Source organism: Microtus oregoni, unplaced genomic scaffold (genome assembly GCF_018167655.1).
Source record: "Microtus oregoni isolate MIOR12 unplaced genomic scaffold, Mior012 000015F_ref0000493, whole genome shotgun sequence".
Lineage (NCBI taxonomy): Eukaryota > Metazoa > Chordata > Mammalia > Rodentia > Cricetidae > Microtus > Microtus oregoni.
Window position 1 is genome coordinate 1,785,094 of NW_024543074.1, and position 22,526 is coordinate 1,807,619.

Below are 22,526 nucleotides of genomic sequence, written 5' to 3' on the forward strand. Positions count from 1 at the left end.
GCCAGGCTGGTCTACAAAGTGAGTTTCAGGACAACCAGCGAGGGAAACACAGAGAAACCCTTTCTCGGGGGGAGGGGGGGAGGAGGAGAAGGGAGAGAGAGAGAATAAAGGGTAGTTACTTTTAGATAAAATTTAGTAGGCTTCGAAAGGATATGTGTCAAAAAAAAAAAGGATATGTGTTTCTCAGCATATCTGTTACTTTAGTATTGGAGTACATTGACTTTTGACTAATGTGCATATCTGCTATAAATTCTGAGGTCTGACTCACTTGAATTTAAAAATTATATTTTTTCAGGACTTTAAAAAAGGAATGAACATGTATTTAACCAAGTTTCAGCAAAAGAATGCTGCCACAGGTAATCTTGGCATTTTTATTTATTTTTGTTTCAATTTTTACCACCATCCTTGCTTTCCTCTTTTTGTCATGCATGCAGAGCGCATACCAGACTGAGCTGTACCCTGGTCTCAAAGATAATATTAAATGAATTGAGCTAGAAATACAGATAAAGGCCCTAGGTTTGATTCCCCAACACCAGAGAAGGGGGGTGTTGGAAATAAAATGTTAGCATTCTACACAGGGAGGATCATTTTTTGACAAGTCATTTGCAGATTACAGACTACACTTTGAACAGAAAAAAATGTACTATTTAATGTTTTTATTTCAGCCATTTATGAAAGATCCTTGTTATTCTCTTATACTTGGGCTACCCTGAATGGTTTTCATACTCATGCTAAAATTTCAGTGCTTCCTGTTTTTCCTCCTTGCTACTCCTCAAATATATGGCTTTGTGATCTATTAGAATTTTGTGGTTGCCTACTAGTACTAGTAGCTTTGCTCTATCCATCTCTTAAGCTAAGGCTGAAGCTACTTTCTATTGTATTTACTTAGTGTTGAAGTCCATACCTCTTTTATACATCTTTGTAAGCCATGCTCCCCTGAGTACTTTAGCCCGTGCCTATGTTTTTAGTGTCATGTCCTCATTCTTCTTCTAGAACTCACCGAAATATTGCTGTTACTGATTTCTTTCATTCTTTCTTTTTCTCTCTCTATTTCTTTCTTTAATTTAAATTTATTTATTTTTTGTTTGTTTGTTTTGGATAGTATCCTCTATGTAGTCTTGGCTGTCCTGGAACTAGCTATGAATACTGGGTTCTTCTTGTACTTGCTTCTGCTTTTGCTTCCCAATTACTGAGATTTCAGGCATCTTCCACGCGTGTGTGTGTGTGTTTGTATGCACACCATGAATGTAGAAATCAGATCACTTTTGAGATTTGATTCTCTTCTGTCACTAAAGGTGAGGGTAGAGTTCATGTGTTAGACTTGTGTAACGAGTGTTTTAACTTATGTATATGGGTTCATACCCATACATGTGCACAAGTGCATATGCCCTGAAGACCAGATCCTCATGCCTCTGCCTCCCAATGCTGGGATTGAAGGCATACACCACCACTACCAGGCCCCAATTTTTTATGTGGGTGAGTACTGGGGATCTGAACTCAGAACCTCATGCTGGTATGGCAAGAACTTCACCACGTGAGTCCTCTACAATATTCCTTCAAGTAGAATTTATTTAGTTGTAGTATTGTGGGTGGGGCATTTGTTTGACCTAATGTGTGACAGGCAAAACAGTTGGTAAGCTATGCAATGTTCAGACTTAAAGGGATTTACCGATTTAGGAAATAAACATTTCAGGTTATTGTTTTTATTTACCTTCTAGAGGATCTCTGGGAAAGTTTGGAAAATGCCAGTGGTAAACCCATAGCAGCTGTAATGAATACCTGGACCAAACAAATGGGATTCCCTCTCATTTATGTGGAAGCTGAACAGGTAAACCTGTAAGAAGTCCTTGCATCGCCCGGTGAGGTGTGTCACCCTGTGATCTCCATACTTAGGGGAGACAAAAGGAATCATGAGTTTGAGACCAGCCTAGCCCGTTTGGAAAAAAAACAAAAAACAAAAAACAAACAAACAAACAAACAAAAGAATATTAGCACAGTTCATTCCTCAAAACTGAAGCATATTACTGATTGGACTAAATGCAGACTGCTAGATGATACTTATTTGTTCTCTTGGCTCAGCTCCTTATATAATTCCGTAGCCTGCGGATGCCGTGCCACACGCCTTTAATCCCACCACTTGGGAAGCAGAGGTAGTCAGATTTCTTATGAGTCTTAGGCCACTATACATAGTGAGTTCCTCTGGAAGGAAGACCAACCAGTCAATCGGTGCCTCTAACTCTTGAATCATCTCTTTGGCCTGAATTTTTTAACTTTAGTTTTTAAATTTCTATCCATTCATTTATTTAGTGATATTGTGGATTGAATCTAGGACCTTTTCTTTTTCATTTTTTCCTCTTGTTGATATTTGGAGACAGGCTTTCTCTGTGGAGCCTTAATTCTCCTGGAACAGTCCCAATAGACCAGGCTAGCCTTGAACTCAGAGATGTGCCTGCCTGTGCCTCCCAAGTCCTGGGATAAAAGTATGCCCCAACACCACTCAGCCTGACCTTTTCTTTCTTATTTGTTTGCTTGCTTTGTTTCTTTCTCCTTTGTTTGTTTTGTTTTTGGAAACATTGTCTTCCTATGTAGCCCTGGCTGGCCTAGAACTTCCAGAGATGTACCTGCTTTTTCCTCCCTAGTAATGAGATTAAAGGCTCTGAAACTATGCCTGAACTTCATTACTGTTTCTTGTACTTAGTTTAATTACTAAGGTCATTTTTTGTGTAGGTTTACATTTGATTTAAGTAAGTTCAAATCTTTTATATTGAATACTCTTTGAAATATCCCAGAATGCAATATTGATGAATGATCAGGCAAATGACTGTCTTATTTGTTGAAGCTGTTTCCTCCCTCCCTTTGGTGGAGGCCAAATGTGTGGTGTAGATGTACATGTTTGTGTGTGTGGGTGCAGGTGGTGAAGGATTGAGGTCAGTGGGCTGTCCACCTTGGTATTCTGAACCTGAGATTTGACAGTTTGACCAGGTTTACTGGGCAGCAAGCTCCAGGGAGCCGTTGTTTCTACCTTGCAGACACTAGGATTATAAGTGTTTGTTATCACACCCCAGTTTTACATGGTGCTGAACTGAACTCAGGTCCTGATGCTTGCATGGTAAGCATTATAGTAAATTGTCATCTTGTCCAAAATGTGTGTGTGTGTTTAAAATTTATTTTTATTTTATGTGCATTGGTGTTTGCCTCCATGTGTGTCTGTATGAGGGTGTCAGTTCCCCTGGATGGGAAGTTACAGGTATGAGCTGCCATGTGGGTACTGGGGATCAAACCTGGGTCCTCTGGAAAAGCACTCAGTGCTCTTAATTACTGAGCCATCTCTCCATGCCCCATATTTTTTTAAAAAATATTTATTTATTTATTATGTACATAATATTCTGTCTGCATGTATGCCTGCAGGCCAGAAGAGGGCACCAGATCTCATTACAGATGGTTGTGAACCACCATGTGGTCGCTGGAAATTGAACTCAGGACTTTTGGAAAAGCAGGCAATGCTCTTAACCGCTGAGCCATCTCGCCAGTCCTGCCCCATATTTTTTAAACATACAAATCATTGCTTATTGTTTTCTAGTTATTTGCAGTCACCCTCACCTTCACATTTGTGTTTTATTGTAAAACTTGTACTTTAAAACAAGACATGTTGGCCAGGCAGTGGTGGCGCACACCCTTTATCCTAGCACTCAGGAGACAGAGGCAGGCAGATCTCTGAGTTTGAGGCCAGCCTGGTCTACAAGATCTAGTTCCAGGACAACTAGGGCTGTTACACAGAGAAACCCTGTCTCAAAAAACCAAAACAAACAAACCAGATGTATTGCTTTTACATTTAACAAGTAGCATTCTAGGATTTGAATTCTGAATATTGAAACTACCTGTTAATCTAAGAAAGTGGGAAAAACTATAGATATAATCTTTCTCTATCAAGAATAGTATAATTTGATTTATTTGTTTGTTGTGTATACTTTGGGAGAAGTGGGACAGGCCCAGGCTCACTTTACACTCACTATGTAGCATTTTCAATGCAACCTGAAAGTCCTACTCCTCTCCTTCCTCCCAAGAACTAGGATTACTGGTGGGCATTGGCATTCCTGGCTTTTTGCTGTTTATAATTTTAAAGACAAATAATTTGCTTTTAGGAATTTCTCTCATCTGAGTGTTACACACCTTCAGCAAAATCATATTACATAGGAATTGGTCTTTTATTTTAAAAGTTGTATTTTTTTTTATTGAGAAAAGGAATAAAAAGTATCCGCCTCCTCCCAGCCTCCCATTTCCCTCCCCCTCCTCCCAGCCTCCCATTTCCCTCCCCCTCCTCCCATCCCCCTCCCCCTCCCCCCCCCACTCCTCTCCCCCTCCCTCTCCAGTCCAAAGAGCAGTCAGGGTTCCCTGTCCAGTGGAAAGTCCAAGGTCCACCCCCTTAAAAGTTGTATTTTATTTAAATTAATTTTGTATATGTATTGAGTAGCTGGTCTCTAGGGCATTTAAGCAGGACCTTTTTTCTGAGATCTAAATGAAAAGGATTGATTTTTTTAAATGTATTTTTGTGTTTCATGCATATGTACAGTATATCTTATATTCCCAGAACACATCCCACTCCTACCCTCATGGGTTTTTTTTTTTTAAATTCACTGGATGCATATGGGTATGGGGCCTGGCACTGAAGCATGAACCACCTACAAGGGGCCACACATCTAAAGAAAATTGGCACCCCTCACCCCAAAGCAACTGTTTTATCAGCTAGGGGTGGGCTTATGATCTCCTCCTTCAAGAGTGACTTTTTTTTTTATTCTTTACTTTCCTCATCTGTATTGTGAAAGACATTTGTTTGTCCCAGCTCCCTACCTATGTTGTCACAGAAACACCCTCCACAAAAGTCACAGTTGTTACAGCCTTGACTTTGCTTCTGTAGGTAGAAGATGACAGAGTGCTGAGGCTGTCTCAAAAGAAGTTCTGTGCCAGTGGACCATATGTTGGTGAGCATATGTGCTTATAAGAGGAGACTGATCAATAAATTTGGGTTCCTTATTAGTCATTTTCAATTTAAGAGTAAATAATACTGTATTATTTATTATTTGTTTAGCTGTACTTTGAATTTAATTTGTTTTATTTTATTTATATATGTGTGCTTCTTATCTGTATGTGCACCAACTATGTGCAGGTACCTAAGGAGGCCAGAAGAGGGCATCAGATCCCCTAGAATTGGAGTTACTGGCAATTGTTAGTCATGATGGAAATGCTGGGAATTGAACTCTTGTCCTTTGGGAAAGCAGGTAGTGCTCTTAACTGCTGAGCGATCTCTCTAGCCACAATCTTAAAATTTTGTGTCTTGGATCAGGCGGTGGTGGCATACACCTTTAATCCCAGCACTCTGGAGGTTGAGGTAGGCTGATCTACAAGTAGGTTGAGGCCAGCCTGGTCTACAAGAGCTAGTTCCAGGACAGCTAGGGCTGTTACACAGAGAGACCCTGTCTCGAAACAACCCCCCCCCCCCCGCAAAAAGTGTCTCTCTTAATGAAAATGAGTGAGGGAATTGCTCTTATCTCTGTAATGATATCTATAATGAGATCTGATGCCTAGTGCCCTCTTCTGGCAGGAAGGGATACATGCAGAAAGAACACTGTATACATAATAAATAAATCTTTAAAAAAAGAAAAGAAAATTAGTGAAAAAGGGTTGGAATATGTAAGAAATTATTTCTGCGGTCTTATTCTCTAAGGAATTACTGTGTTATTTATTTTTCATTAAGTTATTGTGTGTAATAAGTATTAAGTCCAGTGATGATTGTCTTTACTTAATATTAAGTCATCATAGTAAGCACTAGAGTTGGTTCATACTTTATTTTCTTAGCATCTTTACAAAGGTAGAGAGTAGTATTTTTGCTTTTATACACACAAAAGCTAAGGAATCTCTAGTTTACTTAAATTGCTCAAAGTCAGCTGGGTATGGTGGCATATGCCTTTAATCCGAGCACTTAGACTCAGAGGCAAGCAGCTATGAGAATTTGAGGCCTACATAACAAATCCCAGTACAGCCAGGGCTATGTAGAAAGACCCTGCATCCCCCACAAAAATTTTTCTTAAAGTCACATGTCTAATAAGTTTAGAAGAGTGAGAATTCACAGAAGATAATTAAAATCCTGAGTTTCCCTCTCAACTACTATATTCTCAGGTAATTCCTCTTGTCATTATGCTCTTTTACAATAAGGTTTTACCCAGGAAATTAAATTTTACTTGAAGAAATTAAGTTTCCTTTCCTTTAAAATAGTAATCTCATTATAGTCCCTGTGACCAGACAAATAAAGGCTGGAGTATCTCAGTGGGAGGGGCTTGAGCTGTGATTTAACCTTTTTTGTTTGTTTTGAGCCTGGGTTTCACTGTGTGGCTCTGGCTGTCCTGGAATTCACTCTATAGACTAGTCTATCCTCAAACTCACAGAGATCTGCCTGCCTTTACCCTCCATATGTTGGGGTTAAAGGTGTGTGCCACCACTCTCGGCTATGACTCAACCTTTTTAACCAAGGCATGTAGCTTACTTAAATGTTGATTGTGTGCCTTCTTTAAATAGCTCTGTTAATTCCCTAATACAAAGTTTGATTTGCTTTTTTTTTTTTTTTTTTTTTTTTCGAGACAGGGTTTCTCTGTGGTTTTGGAGCCTGTCCTGGAACTAGCTCTTGTAGACCAGGCTGGTCTCGAACTCACAGAGATCCACCTGACTCTGCCTCCCAAGTGCTGGGATTAAAGGTGTGCGCCACCACCGCCCGGCTTTGATTTGCTTTTTGATATCTAAGACAGTGTTCTATTTTTCAAATGATTTGGTTTTTAGATATGGCTCCTCAGTGAAGAAATACAGTAGTTCCCAGGTTTGTCCTGTCCTAGTGTAGTAAGTGTGAGCCCTTTAAGAAAAACACTTTAGAACATTCACTGCTCAAAATTAACAACACAGTCATTGTTGTCTTTATTGCTCTACTTGAGTTAATTATTCTCTTTGAGACAACTGTGATTCTGATATTACATTCTCTTTTCCTTTGCACTAATATTACTCAGGTCACCTTGAAGCATAGTGTAATGCTAAGAATGTGTCTGGGTTACAACACTGGCAGTCCTCTGTCTACCTTACCACCTGCTTTTTTAAGATTGTCTTTCAATTTTCTTCCTGTTTAGGTGAAGACTGTCCTCAGTGGATGGTTCCTATCACAATCTCTACTAGTGAAGACCCCAACCAAGCTAAACTAAAAATACTAATGGAGAAGCCAGAGATGAATGTAGTTTTGAAAAATGTCAAACCAGACCAGTGGGTAAAGGTGAGTTGAGAATGGCATAGCCGTTTGTACTTTATGTGAAACGATTTATTTCTTTTACTTGCCTTCTGTGGCTATATCTGAATTGTATTCTTTCAGTTTAGACTATAAAGTATAGAAAGGAAAAATAAGTTTACTGCATTTAGTCGTGCACACCTGTAACCCCAATACCCAGTAGGCTGAGGCAGGAGGTTTGTTGTCTTTATTGCTCTACTTGAGTTAATTGTTCTCTTTGAGACAACTGTGATTCTGATATTTGAGGCTAGCCTAGGCTAGTGAGACTTTCAAAAAAGAAAGGAAGGAGTAAATAGCGGAGAACATTTGTAGTCTTGCAGCTGCACACTGCACTACCATTCCAAAAAGTCAAGCATGGTAGTGAAGACTTTTAATCCCAGCCCTTGGGAGGCAGAGGCAGGTAGATCTCTGAGTTTCATCTACATAGTGAGTTCCAGGGCAGCCAGGGCTACACAGAGAAACTCTCTCTCAAAAAAAAAAAAAAAAAAAGACCAAGCAAATGAGCTGCCGTCCCATTCTAATGGTGTGTTAACCTCTGTCCTGTATTGTTTCCTATAACTGTAAAGTGAGGTGAGAAATATAGAAAGTAGGTTTGTCGCTGACACAGGAGTTCTTTTGAGCTACTGCTGTAAAATTATTTTACAAAAATACCAGTTAGGAGGCCGGGCGGTGGAGGCCCAGCACTCCCAGCACTCGGGGGCAAAGGCAGGTGGATCTCTGTGAGTTTGAGGCCAACTTGGTTTAGAAAGCCGAGGGCTTCACAGAGAAACTATGTCCCGAAAAACCAAAAAGAAAAAAAAAAAGATCAGTAGGTATTATTTTTCGTTGTTTATACTGAGTAATAAAGTTTTTTGCTGCAATTTCTTCTTATAGGTTATCTCAATTTTTTAGTTGCTAAAATGTGACCACTTAGCCAGGCGGTGGTGGCACACTTCTTTAATTCCAACACTCAGGAAAGACAGGCGGATCTCTGTGAGTTGGGGGCCAGCCTGGTCTACAGAATGAGTTTCAGGACAGCTAGGGCTGTTACACAGAGAAACCATTTTGAAAAACAAACAAAACAATAACAAGGGCTATTTAACTATTTTAATATTTAAAATATACTCTGGAATATAATATTAACATTTGAAATTATGAAAGTTTCTTATAAATTAGAAGTTGTATACACCATGATCCTAGTAGTAATTGCATTTAGAATTGTTTGGTTATAAGTCTGGTGGTGGTGGCCCATGCCTTTAATCCCAGCACTTGGGAGGCAGAGTCTCTCAAGTCTTTAAAAAAAAAAAAAAAGAATTATTTATACAATATCTTTTTATGTTTCATTTATTTTTTATTTTATGTGTATTGGTATTTTGCCTGCATGTATGTCTATGTGAGGCTGTCAAATCCTGGAGTTTTAGACAGTTATGAGCTGCTATGTGGGTTTTGGGAATTGAACCTGTGTCTTCTGGAAAAACAGTCAGTGCTCTTAACCACTGAGCCATCTCTCCAGTTCCTTTTTTTTTTTTCCTTTTTATTTTTTTTATTTTATTTTTGGTTTTTTGAAACAGGGTTTCTCTGTGGCTTTGGAGCCTGTCCTGGAACTAGCTCTGTAGACCAGGCTGGTCTCGAACTCACAGAGATCCGCCTGCCTCTGCCTCCCGAGTGCTGGGATTAAAGGCACGCGCCACCATCGCCTAGCTCCAGTTCCTATTTTTATATAATATTTCTACATAGTAAACTTAATAATTTCCTTTTAAATTTGTTTTTCAAGGTAAGACTTAGCTCAGTGAGAAAGTACTTGCTTCCTATTTAGGAATCCACGAGTTTGATCCTTGTAACTACCACACCCCCCAAAATAAACAAACCTTTTTGGTTTGGTTTTGTTATTGTTGATTTTTTTTTTCTTTTTCTTTTTTAAATATTTATTTATTATGTATACAATATTCTGTCTGTGTATATCTGCAGGCCAGAAGAGGGCACCAGACCTCATTACAGATGGTTGTGAGCCACCATGTGGTTGCTGGGAATTGAACTCAGGACCTTTGAAAGAGCAGGCAGTGCTCTTAACCACTGAGCCATCTCTCCAGCCCCCTTTTTTTTCTTTTTTTAAGGCAGGGTCTCACTATGTAGCTCTGACTGTCCTGGAACTCATCTAGACCAGGATGGCCACTATCTTCACCAAAAAAAACAAAACTTTTTAAACATGGAGGGCTGACTGAGTGGTAGCACTCATCTTTAATCCTGGCCCTCTGGAGGCAGAAGCAGGCAGATCTCTGAGTTTGAAGCCAGCCTTGTCTAAAGAGTGTATATATTAGCCAGAGCTACACAGAGAGACCCTGTCTCGAAAGAGAAGTCAGGGAAAGAAGTGGTTAATACTGTTTGTTGGCTCTTTTCAGTTAAACCTGGGAACAGTTGGGTTTTATCGGACCCAGTACAGCTCTGCCATGCTGGAAAGTTTATTACCAGGCATCCGTGACCTTTCTCTGCCTCCAGTGGATCGACTTGGATTACAGAATGACCTCTTTTCTCTGGTGAGCATCCCACACTTAGGTCATATGATGCGTTTGTTTGTTCAAGGGTCCTGTTTCTCCTGGAATGTATAAAGCATAATTAGAAAGATACAGTTCTTTCTGAAGATGGCACATTTGGGATGACAACAAATGGTTAATTATTAATTAACATAACAAAATGTACCCATATTATTTGCCAGAAGCAAATTCTATTTCATGGTTTCTAAGTCAGTTTTATTTAAACTTTTGTAATATTAAATCTTTTGTAAGGCAAAAAGTCCATTCTTTTCTAAACAAATGGATATGAGTCATGAAGAAATTTCCCTGCTGATTTTTTAAAAACTAATTCAGAGTGATTTCATGTTTTTCTTAAGTAGTACTTATATTTTAGTAGGAAAGACAGAATGTTTTAACAGTAAGTTATAACTCAACTTATAGCATATCAGCCCCAGAATTATATACGTATTTGACTTTGTTCCAGGAAGGCTTTAAAGCAGCAAAATTCATATTTTGTCTTTATGACTCCAGCAGATTAGGTAATTTCAGGATGTCTTTGCCTGTGGTAAAATTGTCATTCTTTCTAGTGTTCCTTTAAATTGGACCTGAAATCTCCTTGCCCTCTGTGGTTGCTGATTGGATTCCTACTTTGCATAAATGCAGATTAGAATTGATGGACAAATCCTCCCATCTGCTGATCTCACTGCTACGGGAGACCTGTCCCAGGAGAGCAGGCTGTTTGTGCAGTTGGCTGATAGAACAGAAGTTCTTTTTCTAAACTCTTGTTAGTCAGTGCTGAAAGCAAGCACTCTGAATTCCTAGCCTTCCCATTTGTGTTCTTTAGAAGTGAGTAAAGGAGAGGCTCAAGTTGACACAGTTTGCAGGTTCAGCCCTGAAAGAGTCTTTGTAAGAACTGGAGCCCTAGCTCTTCTTGAGCTTTTCTGAAAGTATAAAAAATGTGAAAACATTAAAGTGATGCCCCAGGAAGTGAATAGAAATAAGAAGTTAGCTGAGTTTTGTTGTTCCCAAATTATGATGTATAATGTAATTTTTTAAAAGAGTTCTTTTACAAATAGCAAAGGAATAAATAAAAGATTTTGTCATAGTAGGATTTTTATTCTGTTAGTATTCTAAACTTATTTAGCCTCATTTCCTTAAACAAACAAACAAAATGACTAGCAGTAGATAATGCCAAAGTACATGGTTTTTTTTTTTTGTTTGTTTGTTTGTTTGGTTTTGTTTTTGTCTTGTTTGAAGGCTGGGCTAATTTGTGTTTTTTCCTATCCCAGGCTCGAGCTGGAATCATTAGCACTGTAGAGGTTCTAAAAGTCATGGAGGCTTTTGTGAATGAGCCCAATTATACTGTATGGAGCGACCTGAGCTGTAACCTGGGGATTCTTTCAACTCTCTTGTCCCACACAGACTTCTATGAGGAAATCCAGGAGTTTGTGAAAGATGTCTTTTCACCTATAGGAGAGAGACTGGGCTGGGACCCCAAGCCTGGAGAAGGTAGTGAATGAGTATTGTATGAGGACAGAATCTGTTCCCTTGTCACAGTTAGCACCAGTGTATCTGTATTCAGTTGTCACTGTATATTCAGTTAGCCAGAAACTACATCTTCTGAACCTGCTGGTGAAATTGTCACACCCGCAGCAAACAATAACTCAAGTAGCATGGAACCCATAGAGACTCTCCTGCCTCAGCATGAATCATCCCCTGGCATCGCTCAGCTTTCCGAAATAAGGATTGCTTGCCAGGCAGTGGTGGCGGACACCTTTAATCCCAGCACCCGAGGCAGAGGCAGGCAGATCTCTGTGAGTTAGAGACCAGCCTGATCTGCAGAGTGAGTTCCAGGATGGCCAGGGCTACCCAGAGAAACCCTGTCTCGCCAAGATAAAAAAAAAAAGAAACTATGTTTGTGTTGTCCATGATTATGTCTATAATCATGCACCTTTTGTAACTGTTATTTAAATGTTGTGTTGAGACTGGTGATTTACAAGCTTTAAATGCAATTATTTGTTGTCATCATTTGTTGCTCACTAAATAAGATGTTTTCTTCTGACTAACCTTAATCTAGGAGGTTTTTTTTTTTTTTAGGAGTTTTTTCTTTTTGTTTTGTTTTTTTTTTTTTTTGTTTGTTTTTCGAGACAGAGTTTCTCTGTCTAACAGTCCCAACTTTCCTGGAACTAACCTTATAGACCAGGCTGGCCTCGAACTCACGAATATCTGCCTGCCTCTGCCTCCTAAGTGTTGGGATTAAAGGCATGCACCACTACCACCTGGCTGTTATTTCTTTTTCTAGTGCTGACTTTAAACCCAGGACCTAGCCTGTTCTAAACTCTGTCATTGAGTTATTCCCAGGTCACTAATCTGAGAATCTTTTAATAAGAGCAATAATAGTAGCAATACTTGGAACTATCTTTTCTTTCTTGGTTCAACTAATAATTATTTTTTTTAAATATTTATTTATTTATCATGTATACAATATTCTGTCTGTATGCCTGAAGGCCAGAAGAGGGCGCCAGACCTCTTTACAGATGGTTGTGAGCCACCATGTCGTTGCTGGGAATTGAACTCAGGACCTTTGGAAGAGCAGGCAGTGCTCTTAACCACTGAGCCATCTCTCCAGCCCCTCAACTAATATTTATATAGCTAGTAAAAGTCGGGTGCTATTTTAGAAGCTGGTGGTAGAAATGACCAAAGCATTGCCCTGTATAACTTACATTCTAGTGTAAGACATTGCAAATTGTATCATGCTGGTGGAAATTATCATAAAGAAAAATAAAACTAGCAATGTAAATAAAAAGTACTAATCTAGCATTTTATAAATAGTTGAGGAAAATGATCACTAATAGTTGATCTTTGAGCATAAATGGAGACTTGAAAGGTTCAAGAATAGAGCAAGCATGGTTCAGACCAGAGGAACCAGCAAGTGGCAAGAATCTGAAGTAAGAGCATGCCTGGAGTGTTTAAAGAATAACCAGAAGTAGCTGGCGTGGTGGCACTCAACTTTAATCCCAGCACTCTGGGAGGCAGAAGCAGGTAGATTTCTGTGAGTTTGAAGCCAACCTGGTCTACAAAGTGAGTTCTAGGGCAGCCAGAGCTGTTATACAGAAAAACCCTGTCCCAGGCTGAAGAAATGGCTCAGAGATTAAAAGTATTGCCTATTCTTCCAGAGGTTCTGAGTTCAGTTCCCAGCTTGGCCTTCTTCTGGCATGCAGGCTTGCATGCAGATAGAATACTATATATACCATAAATAGGGTAAATCTTTTTTAAAAAAAGAAAGCAAGAACCAGGTAGTGGTGGTGCACGCCTTTAATCTCAGTACTCTGGAGGCAGAGGTAGGTGGATCTTTGTGAGTTCGAGTCCAGCCTGGTCTACAAGAGGCCCATGGCAAATTAACAGTATCCTACAGGGGGTGTGAACTGTAGTAAGTTCTTTTTTTTTTTTTTCACATTTTGTGTTATTAGATGTTAAAATTTTTGAACATGATTTGATTTGTATGACTGTGAAAAACAATCTGAAGGAGAACCATACAGAAGGCTATTTGAGTGTTGGGTGCAGCTAGCCCTTTCAAGTGGCATATTCTCAGTGTGTTTTGAAGCTAGTACTAAAACTGTGTGGGGAAAACTGAGTGTGATAGAAAGGAAATTCATCAGATTACTTGTAGAGGACCAGGCTTGGTGACCTTTAATCCCAGTGTTTAGGAGGTCTTGAGTTTAAGGCTAGCCTAATGTCCACAGAGAGTTTCAGGCCAGCCAGGTTTTCATAGTGAAACCCCTCTCGTTAATATATATATATATATATATATATATATATATATATATATATATATATATTTGTAAACATGCATACTTACCTATATACATACTGCTGTAGTACCTTTGGGTGCAAAAAAGAGGAGTTTGATTTGGGGTCTTTCAGATTGAGGTCCTTTTGGACATCAGCATAGAGAATGCCTAGAGATCCAGGCTAGGTAAATACATTTTGGAGTTAATAGCATGCAGGTAGTATTTATAGCTGTGAAACTAGAAGAAATCACCTAAAGACTAAGAATAAGAGAGGTTTGAGTATCATAGTTCAGGATTTAGAAATTGGTAGAAGAAAACTCAAAGCCGGACATACTGATGGAACATTCCTGTAATCAGGAAATAGAAATACACAAGGCAGCCTACTCTGCCTAGAGTTCTTTGTTCTTTGTCTCAAAAAATAAAAACAAAGAAGACTTGGCATGGTGGTCCACACCACTAATTCTTGGGAGGAGATGATCAAGAATTATCCTCAGCTTCATAGAAAAGCCAAGGTCACCCTGGACCATGTTAAACTCAGGGAGAAGAGGATGAAGAACCACAAAAGAAACAGTGAGAAGGAGATACAGGAGAAAGAGTGGTCCAGAACTTATCTAGACAACTCTTTAAAATGTAATTTCCGGTTTCAGGGAACCCATAGGGTTAAACCAAAGGCCTCTGGCTTACTCTACCTCAAAGCTCTATCCCCAGACCTTGCATGGAGACTTGTACCTGTAATGACAATGATACTGAATTGGGTGTGGGTATTTAGTGATAATTTTGCATGTCATTGGAGGATGAATCCATTTGATTTTCATTTTGAAATCTAAGGTTTCAGTTTATTGTCCAAAAACAAGGTGCACGTGGTGGCGCACGCCTTTAATCCCAGCACTAGGGAGGCAGAGGCAGGCGGATCTCTGTGAGTTCAGACCAGCCTGGTCTACAAGAGCTAGTTCCAGGACAGGCTCCAAAACCACAGAGAAACCCTGTCTCGGGAAAAAAAAAAAAATTTACACATGGGTCCTTTTAAGCAAAACTTGGGTCAAACCTGCATGATGTAAGCCTTTCCCTTTCATGTTACTTTTGTGGGGTTTTTTTTTCCAAGACAGGATTTCTCTGTGTAGCGCTGACTGGCCTTAAACATAGATCCATCTGCCTCTGCCTCCTGAGTGCTGAGTTTCAAGGCCTGCACACATCACCACCACTCAGCTCATGTATTGTCTTTAACAGTATAATTAACTACATCGAGAGTACATTAGTAGGCTCTCATAGCTGGCACTTAAGTCAAGACAAAGGCAGCAAATTCGTTTGCTTGTCTAGTATGTTTAATCCATCCCTCGTACAGTTTGATAAATTAAGTCATGTGTTCTCTCAAGTTTTAGAGTAATTGTGTTTGTTCAAGACTATAGACTTGGTATAACAAAGTTAAAAAATATTTAGGTAGTGAATTTATAAAAGCAGACTTTTGAAGTAGTCCTGTGTCTTCACTTCTCAACCAGGTCACCTAGATGCACTCCTGAGGGGCTTGGTGCTGGGCAAACTGGGAAAAGCAGGGCATAAGGCAACTTTGGAAGAAGCCCGTCGTCGTTTTAAGGAGCATGTGGAAGGAAAACAGATTCTCTCTGCTGATCTAAGAAGTCCTGTGAGTTATCTTAATAAATTCCCTTGAAAGCTGGACATGGTGGGACAAGCCTTTAATCCCAGCACTCAGGAGACAGAGGCAGATGGATCTCTGAGTTTGAGGCTAGCCTGGTCTACAGAGCAAATTACAGGACAGCCAGGGCTGTTGCACAGAGAAACCCTTTCTGGAGGGAAAAACAATAATAGTCATAATAAATCCCATTGACTTTCAGGTATTAGTGTCAGTCGGTGAAGCTAAAAATTGACCTAAGAACTGACCCACAGACCCGTTTTAACTGTGCCACTTAGGTAGCACTTAAGTGCTGCAAGGTGATGAGCATTGTGCATTTCTCTGCGGGAACTGATAGAAGCTGTTGTCAGGACAAGTCAGCCTTCTGTGATCATTCACCAGTAGTCTATTAGTGATTTATAAACAAAGTCTGTTTGTGCAGATGCTTAACTATAATTTTTTTTTTTACTTCATCTTGTAGCTTTCCTTGGTTTTGTTTTTCCAGATAGGGTCGTACTGTGTAGTTCACAGAGGCCTTAGACTTATAGTTTTTCTCCTGCCTTACTGTCTACAGAGTTAGAACAACAGGCCTCTGACGACATGCTTGGCTACTGTTCGAATATTTATAACAAAGTGCATGTAACTCAAATGACTTCTTTTTCTCCCTGGTGTTCTTTTGTAGGTCTATCTTACTGTTTTAAAGCATGGTGATGGCACCACCTTAGATGTTATGCTAAAGGTAAGTGTGCCTGCAAAAGGCTCTAGGTTCCTGCTTTTGAATTTGAATATACCCAGTACTACTTTAAATGGTTTGGGGAGTTGGGAAAGCCCTGGTAAAGAAATATATGTGCTGGGTCTGACTTTTAATTCCAGGTATTAAGAAAGTTGAAGCAGGGCAGAGTTTAAGGCCTATCTGGTGACAGACTGAGTTCAAAGTCAGACTGGACAACTTTTTGAGAACAAAAAAGTAAAAGGGCTGTGGGAGTGTAGCTTAACAGGAGAGCTGGCCTGGCATGCTGGAGGCCCCAAGGCCCAGACTCCACTGCCATTATCCTGGGAAGAGAGGGGAGAGAACTGAGAAGTTGGTTTGGGTGTTTTCCAAATGATGCTGAACTCATTTTTCAGGTTTATTTGTATATTTTTCCTTCACAACTTAATCTTAACCCTGAAATAGTGAGGTTCGACCCAGGACTTTGTGCACTTTAGGCAAGGGTTCTGCCACCAAACTATAGCCCTGTTTGTTTTGTTCTGTTTTGAGACAAAGTCTCAGGTAGCCCAGGCCAACTTTGAAGACTATTGTTGATTTTCTGAGCCTTGTGCCTCTGCACCTCCCCAGTGCTGGGTCACAGATGTGCCGCTTTGACAGTGTTTCTTTTGTTTTTGTTTGTGTGTTTTGTTTTTTGAGATAGCGGCTCATTTAACCCAGTAATACTCTACCTCCCTTTGTAACTGAGGCTGGCCTTGAACTCTTAATCTTCTACCTTCCCAAGTTGCTCAGATTATGGAGATCACATCTGCTCCCACCTTTTTTTAAAAATCAGGGTCTTGTTGAGCAGTAGGGGAACATGACTTTAATCCCAGCACTTGGGAGGCGGAGACAGGTGGATCTTTGTGAATTCGAGGGCAGCCTGTTCTACAAGAGCTAGTTCCAGGACAGCCAGAGAAACCCTGCTTTGGGCCCGGGGAGAAGGCGGTGTCTTAGTAGGTTATTTAGGTTGCCCTTGAGCTTACTATAGCCCAGTGAGGCTTGAACTAATTCTTTTGTAACCTCCCAAATGGCTGGGCTCACAGCTTGAAGAACCTCCTATGTCCCTGTCCCTGTCAGTGGTTCTCAACCTTTCTAGTGCTGTGACATTTTAAATTCAGTTTCTCATGTTGTGCTGACCCCCCCACCATTAAATTGTTTTATTGCTACTTCATAACTATAATTTTGCTACTCTTATGAATCGTAATGTATCTGATATGCCAGGATATCTGACATTTGACCCCAGTGGGGGTCACGACCCACAAGTTGAGAACAGTTGGTCTAGATGATTAAGCCAGGTTCTTTAAAACTTATCCTATGAAAAGACAGGCAAACTGGCACTTACCTTTAATCCCAGCACCTGGGAGGCAGAAGCAGGCAGATCTCTGAGTTCAAGGCCTGCCTGGTCTACCTAGTGAGTTTCCAGGGCAGGAATGCACAGAGAAACAGAAAAATTTTGTCTCTGAAAAAAAATCCCAAGCTTGTCCTATGTAAGTGGTAGTTATCTCCTGACCTCCACAATCATGTGCATCCCTACACACAAACTGTTTAAAAAATGCACAACACTTTTCCTTGTTATATACAGGGATCTGGATTCCATCCCAGTATGCAAAGGAAGAGACAGGAATAAAATGGAGTTAGGGAGTATCAGGTATCATAAGCATTATGAGTGACCAGGAAATCATCTCACCTGTCTTCATACGTTTATTAACATTGGGAACATACAATTAACTCTTGTTCCATAATGGTAGTGACCTTATAAGAGTTTGAATTAATAATAATACTTGGGACAAATGCTATATCTAGTCCCTGTGCATTAATTTCTAGTCTTTTAAAAAAGAGCCATGTTATGTTAGAGGTGAGAGGACCAAAATATGTTTATTATCGTCATCAAGTAATTATTCAAAATGTGCCTAAATAACCCATATCACCCACCAGAACTATGTGCTCATTAAAAGATTTACGTGTAAGCTGGGCATGTTGGCACAGACCAGCTGGGAAGATTAGGAGCTCAAGATCATCTGCAGCTGCACAGAGAATTCACGCTGGGATATAATATCCTGTCTCAGCAAAGATGCTTCAGTGGCTAAAGGCACTTGCTGCTCTTACAGAAAACCCAGGTTTGCCTCCAGCATCCACATAGTGGCTCTCCATAGCTCTAGTTCCAAGGGATTTGGCACCTTCTTCTGGCATCTGAGGGCACCAGACACATCCACAGTGAACTTACATATATGCAGGCAAGCCTCATATGTATAAAATAAAAATAAACATGTCTTTAAAATACATTCATGCTGGGTGGGGTTTTTTGTTGTTGTTCATGTTCCTTTATTTATTTTTAAACAGTTTTTCTCATTTATGTACCTATTCCAGTTCCCACTCCCATCCACTTCTCAGAGAGTATAGGCTTCTCATGTGGAGTCAACAAAGTCTGGCACATAAGTTTGAGGCAGGACCAAGGCCCCTCTCCCCATTATATCTAGGCTGAGTAAGGTATTTCTCCAAAGAGAATAAACTCCAGAAAGCCAGTTCAAGCAGTAGGAATAAATCATGATCCCAGTGCCAGTGGCCCCGCAGATTGCCCCTGCCACACAATTGTCATCCACATTCAGAGGGCCTAGTTTGGTCCTATATAGGTTCCCCACTGTCAGTTTGGAGTCAGTGAGCTCCCACTATCTCATTCAGCTGTTTCTGTTGTTATCCTCTTCATGGTCTTGACCCCTTTGCTCATATTATCTTTCCTCCCATTCTTCAACTGGACTCTGGGAGCTTGGCCCAGTACTTAGCTGTGGATCTCTGCCTATGCTTCCATCAGTTCCTGCCTGAAGGTTCTATGATGTCAATTAAAGTACTCATCAATCTAATTACAGGGGAAGGTCAGTTCAGGCACCCTCTCCACTATTGCTTAGGGTCATAGCTGGTGTCATCCTTGTGGATTCCTGGAAATTTCCCTAGTGCCAGGTTTCTTGCTAGCCCCATAATGGCTCCCTTAATCAAGATATCTCTTTCCTTGCTCTCCCTCTCTGTCCTCCCCCATCTCAATCATCCTATTCCATCATCCTGTCCCCCTTCCATTCTGCCCTCCCTTCTTTCCGCCCCCCATGAACCCAATTCTCTCAGGAAATCTTGTCTATTTCCCCTTCCCAGGGGGATCATTTTTTAATGCCAGCACTTGGGAGGGAGAGGCAGGCAAATCTTTGAGTTCAAGGCCAGCCTAGTCTACAGAGGACTTTCAGGACAGCCAAGACTATACAGGAGAAATCATGTCTTGAATCATGTCTTGAAAAACTAATTCAATATATAAAATAAAATGAAAACAGATCCACATTTAAAGATTCATAGATTAAGAATACTTCTGTTGAGCCGGGCAGTGGTGGCGCACGCCTTTAATCCCAGCACTCGGAAGGCAGAGGCAGGCGGATCTCTGTGAGTTCGAGACCAGCCTGGTCTACAAGAGCTAGTTCCAGGACAGGCTCCAAAGCCACAGAGAAACCCTGTCTCGAAAAACCAAAAAAAAAAAAAAAAAAAAGAATACTTCTGTTGGACTGGAGAGATGGCTCAGAGGTTAAGAGTACTGGCTATTCTTCCAGAGGTCCTGAGTTTAGTTCCCAGCAACCACATGGTGGCGTACAGCCATCTGTAATGAGATCTGGTGCCCTCTTCTAGCCTGCAAGCATACATGCAGATAGAACACTGTATACATAATAAATAAATAAAATCTTTTTAAAAAAATACTAAGGCTAGGTGGTGGTGGCCCATGCCTTTAATCCCAGCTCTTGGGAGGTAGAGGCAGGTATATCTCTGTGAGTTCAAGGCCAGCCTGGGCTACAGAGTGAGTTCGGTTTCCAGCAACCATATGGTGGCTCACAACCACGTAAAATATATCTGGTGCTCTCTTCTGGCACACAGACAAAACACTGTACATATAACTGTAGGTAGGTGGGTAGCCCTGAGGCTGTTCTTGATTTAAAAAAAAAAAGGGGGGGGGCTGGAGAGATGGCTCAGTGGTTAAGAGCATTGCCTGCTCTTCCAAAGGTCCTGAGTTCAATTCCCGGCAACCACATGGTGGCTCACAACCATCTGTAATAAGGTGCCCTCTTCTGGCCTGCAGACATACACACACGCAGACAGAATATTGTATACATAATAAATAAATATTAAAAAAAAAAGAAGAAATAAAAAAAAATAAAGAAAAAGGAGAAAGAGGCAAAAGAAAAACTACACTTGAAGGTTTATTGCTTAATCATGTTATACACAGGCTTCCTTTCCACTAATGAAAATTGTTTTGGATTAAGCTTTCAACTAAACATTGAGTGCCCTTCTTGGTCTTCATAGTCCTGTGAAACTGTATTATAAGTCAGATGAATGAAATATGTGTGAAATGTCTGTTCCGAGGTAGAGCATATGGCACACATCTTTAATCCCGGCAATTGGAGGCAGATCTCTTGAGTTCAAAGCCAGTCTGTTCTTCATAGCAAGTTCCAGACCAGCCAAGTCTGCACAGTGAGACACTGTCCTAAAACCAACCATCAAACAAAAATGTTCCATGAATAAAACTAAGGAGTCTGAAAGCTTTATGCCAGATATTTCATGTCATGGCAATATTTTAACAGTTTCCATTAGTGTGTGGTTTAATAGTTCACATTTACTTAGCATGGGAAAATTTTTAAAAATCACCTTTTTTCTGGGAGGTGGGGAGAACCAAAAACCTTAGTGATGAGACATGAGGGTTGTTTTCTCCTGGTAATTTAGAAATGATGAGTTTAATTTAAAAATGATCATGCTGTCTTGACCTGTGATTAGAGTACCATCTAGTGGATTTGTCTTACATGTTACATGTTTTCTGGAAGAGAAATGCTTCCTGAAAGCTAAAATTCTGTTCTTGACTATATCAGACTTTTCTTTCCTTTCCTTTTCCTTTTCCTTTTCCTTCTCCCTCCCTCCCTCCCTCCCTCCCTCCCTTCCTTTTTTGGGGGGAATTTTTCGAGACATGGTTTCTCTGTGAAGTCTTGGCTGTCCTGGACTCGCTTTGTATTTGTTTATCAGGCTGACCTTGAATTTATAGAGATCCACCTGTCTCTGCCTCCTGAGTGCTGGGATTAATGGCTTGTGCCACTACTTCCTGGCTATATATCAGACTTTTAAAAAACTCTGGAGGCAAGAGGCAGGGGTAGTGTCACAAAATTGAGGCCAGTCTGATCTACACAACGAGCTTCAGACTATTCAGGGCTGCATAGTGAGACCTTGTCTCAAAATGAACAAAAGAACATTGGGTTATAATATTCTGGGTTTTCATTTTTTTTTTAATGACTTTTTCTTTTTTTATATATTTATTTATTTATTATGTATACAATATTCTGTCTGTGTGTGTCTTCTGCAGGCCAGAAGAGGGCACCAGACCTCATTACAGATGGTTGTGAGCCACCATGTGGTTGCTGGGAATTGAACTCAGGACCTTTGGAAGAGCAGGCAATGCTCTTAACCACTGAGCCATCTCGCCAGCCCTTTCATTTTCTTCTTTCTTTTTTTAAATACAAGTAGAGGTGTTTTACCTTCATGTATGTCATTATACCACATGTGTGCCTGGTAACCTGCGAAGCGCAGAAAAGGACTGATCCTTTTAGAGCTAGAGATAACAGGTAGTTCTGAGTCACCATGCTTCAAACCCAGATCTTCTGCATTGCATAGCCATGTCTCCAGCGCCAAATATTCTCGTGTGACTTTGAGGGGCTGAGGAGAGGGTTCAGTAGGTAAGAAGCTTGCTAAGTACAGCAAGAGGACCTGAGTTTGGATTCCCCATGTAAGAGGTGCAGTGAGTGAGTGGGCAGATAGGCAGAAGCTTATAGTACTAGCTTAGGTGAAATGAATGGCAAGCTGCAGGCTTATTGACAGATCCTGACTCAAGGAAACAAGGTAGACAGCAATACAGGAGGACTGCTGACATTGACCTCTACCCTTCACTGTGTACTCACGAGTGAGGAAAGCTACAGGCATGAGCACATATACGCATATATACAAAATTTTTTCAGTAATATTCCATAATGTATCTTCTTACTTTGTTTTTTTTGGGGGGGACAGGGTCTTTTGTAGTCAAGGTTATTTCCAACTATTTAACTGAGGGTATCCTTAAATTTCTGACCTTTTTGCTTCTATTTTCCCAATGTTAACTCATCTTTTTTTTTTTTTTAGGTTTTTTGAAACAGGGTTTCTGTCTCTGTAGCTTTAGAGCCTGTCCTGGAACTAGCTCTTGTAGACCAGGCTGGCCTCAAACTCACAGAGATCCGGGTGCTGGGATTAAAGGCGTGCTCCACTACCGCCTGGCTAATTCATCTTTTCTTAAATGAGTAAATAATTACAGCCAGATACTGGGTGTCTAGATTACTTTCAACTTCTACTGTTACAGGCTAAATTGATGCTATTCAGTGATAGTTTTCCCATCTAATGCAAAGCGTTAGTCAGGTGCCAGTGGATCTGTAAAACTGAGGCAGACTATTTAGCTAGTGTGTACCTACCTCTAGTGGCTTACTGCTATGGCAAATGTGGGTGTTAAGTGCTCAGC

The 22,526-nt window shown here is 40.4% G+C and overlaps 1 protein-coding gene across 1 annotated transcript in view; it reads left to right on the forward strand.

Annotated features, from left to right (window-relative positions):
- Npepps (aminopeptidase puromycin sensitive) overlaps positions 1-22,526 on the forward strand; it is a 92,674-nt gene that overhangs the window by 63,859 nt on the left and 6,289 nt on the right. Inside the window, exons 12-19 of the mRNA XM_041664314.1 lie at positions 296-356; positions 1,719-1,828; positions 4,916-4,979; positions 7,167-7,306; positions 9,697-9,831; positions 11,097-11,316; positions 15,095-15,237; positions 15,908-15,964. Of these exons, the coding sequence (XP_041520248.1) occupies positions 296-356; positions 1,719-1,828; positions 4,916-4,979; positions 7,167-7,306; positions 9,697-9,831; positions 11,097-11,316; positions 15,095-15,237; positions 15,908-15,964 (930 nt within the window). The remainder of the gene's footprint in view (positions 1-295; positions 357-1,718; positions 1,829-4,915; positions 4,980-7,166; positions 7,307-9,696; positions 9,832-11,096; positions 11,317-15,094; positions 15,238-15,907; positions 15,965-22,526) is intronic.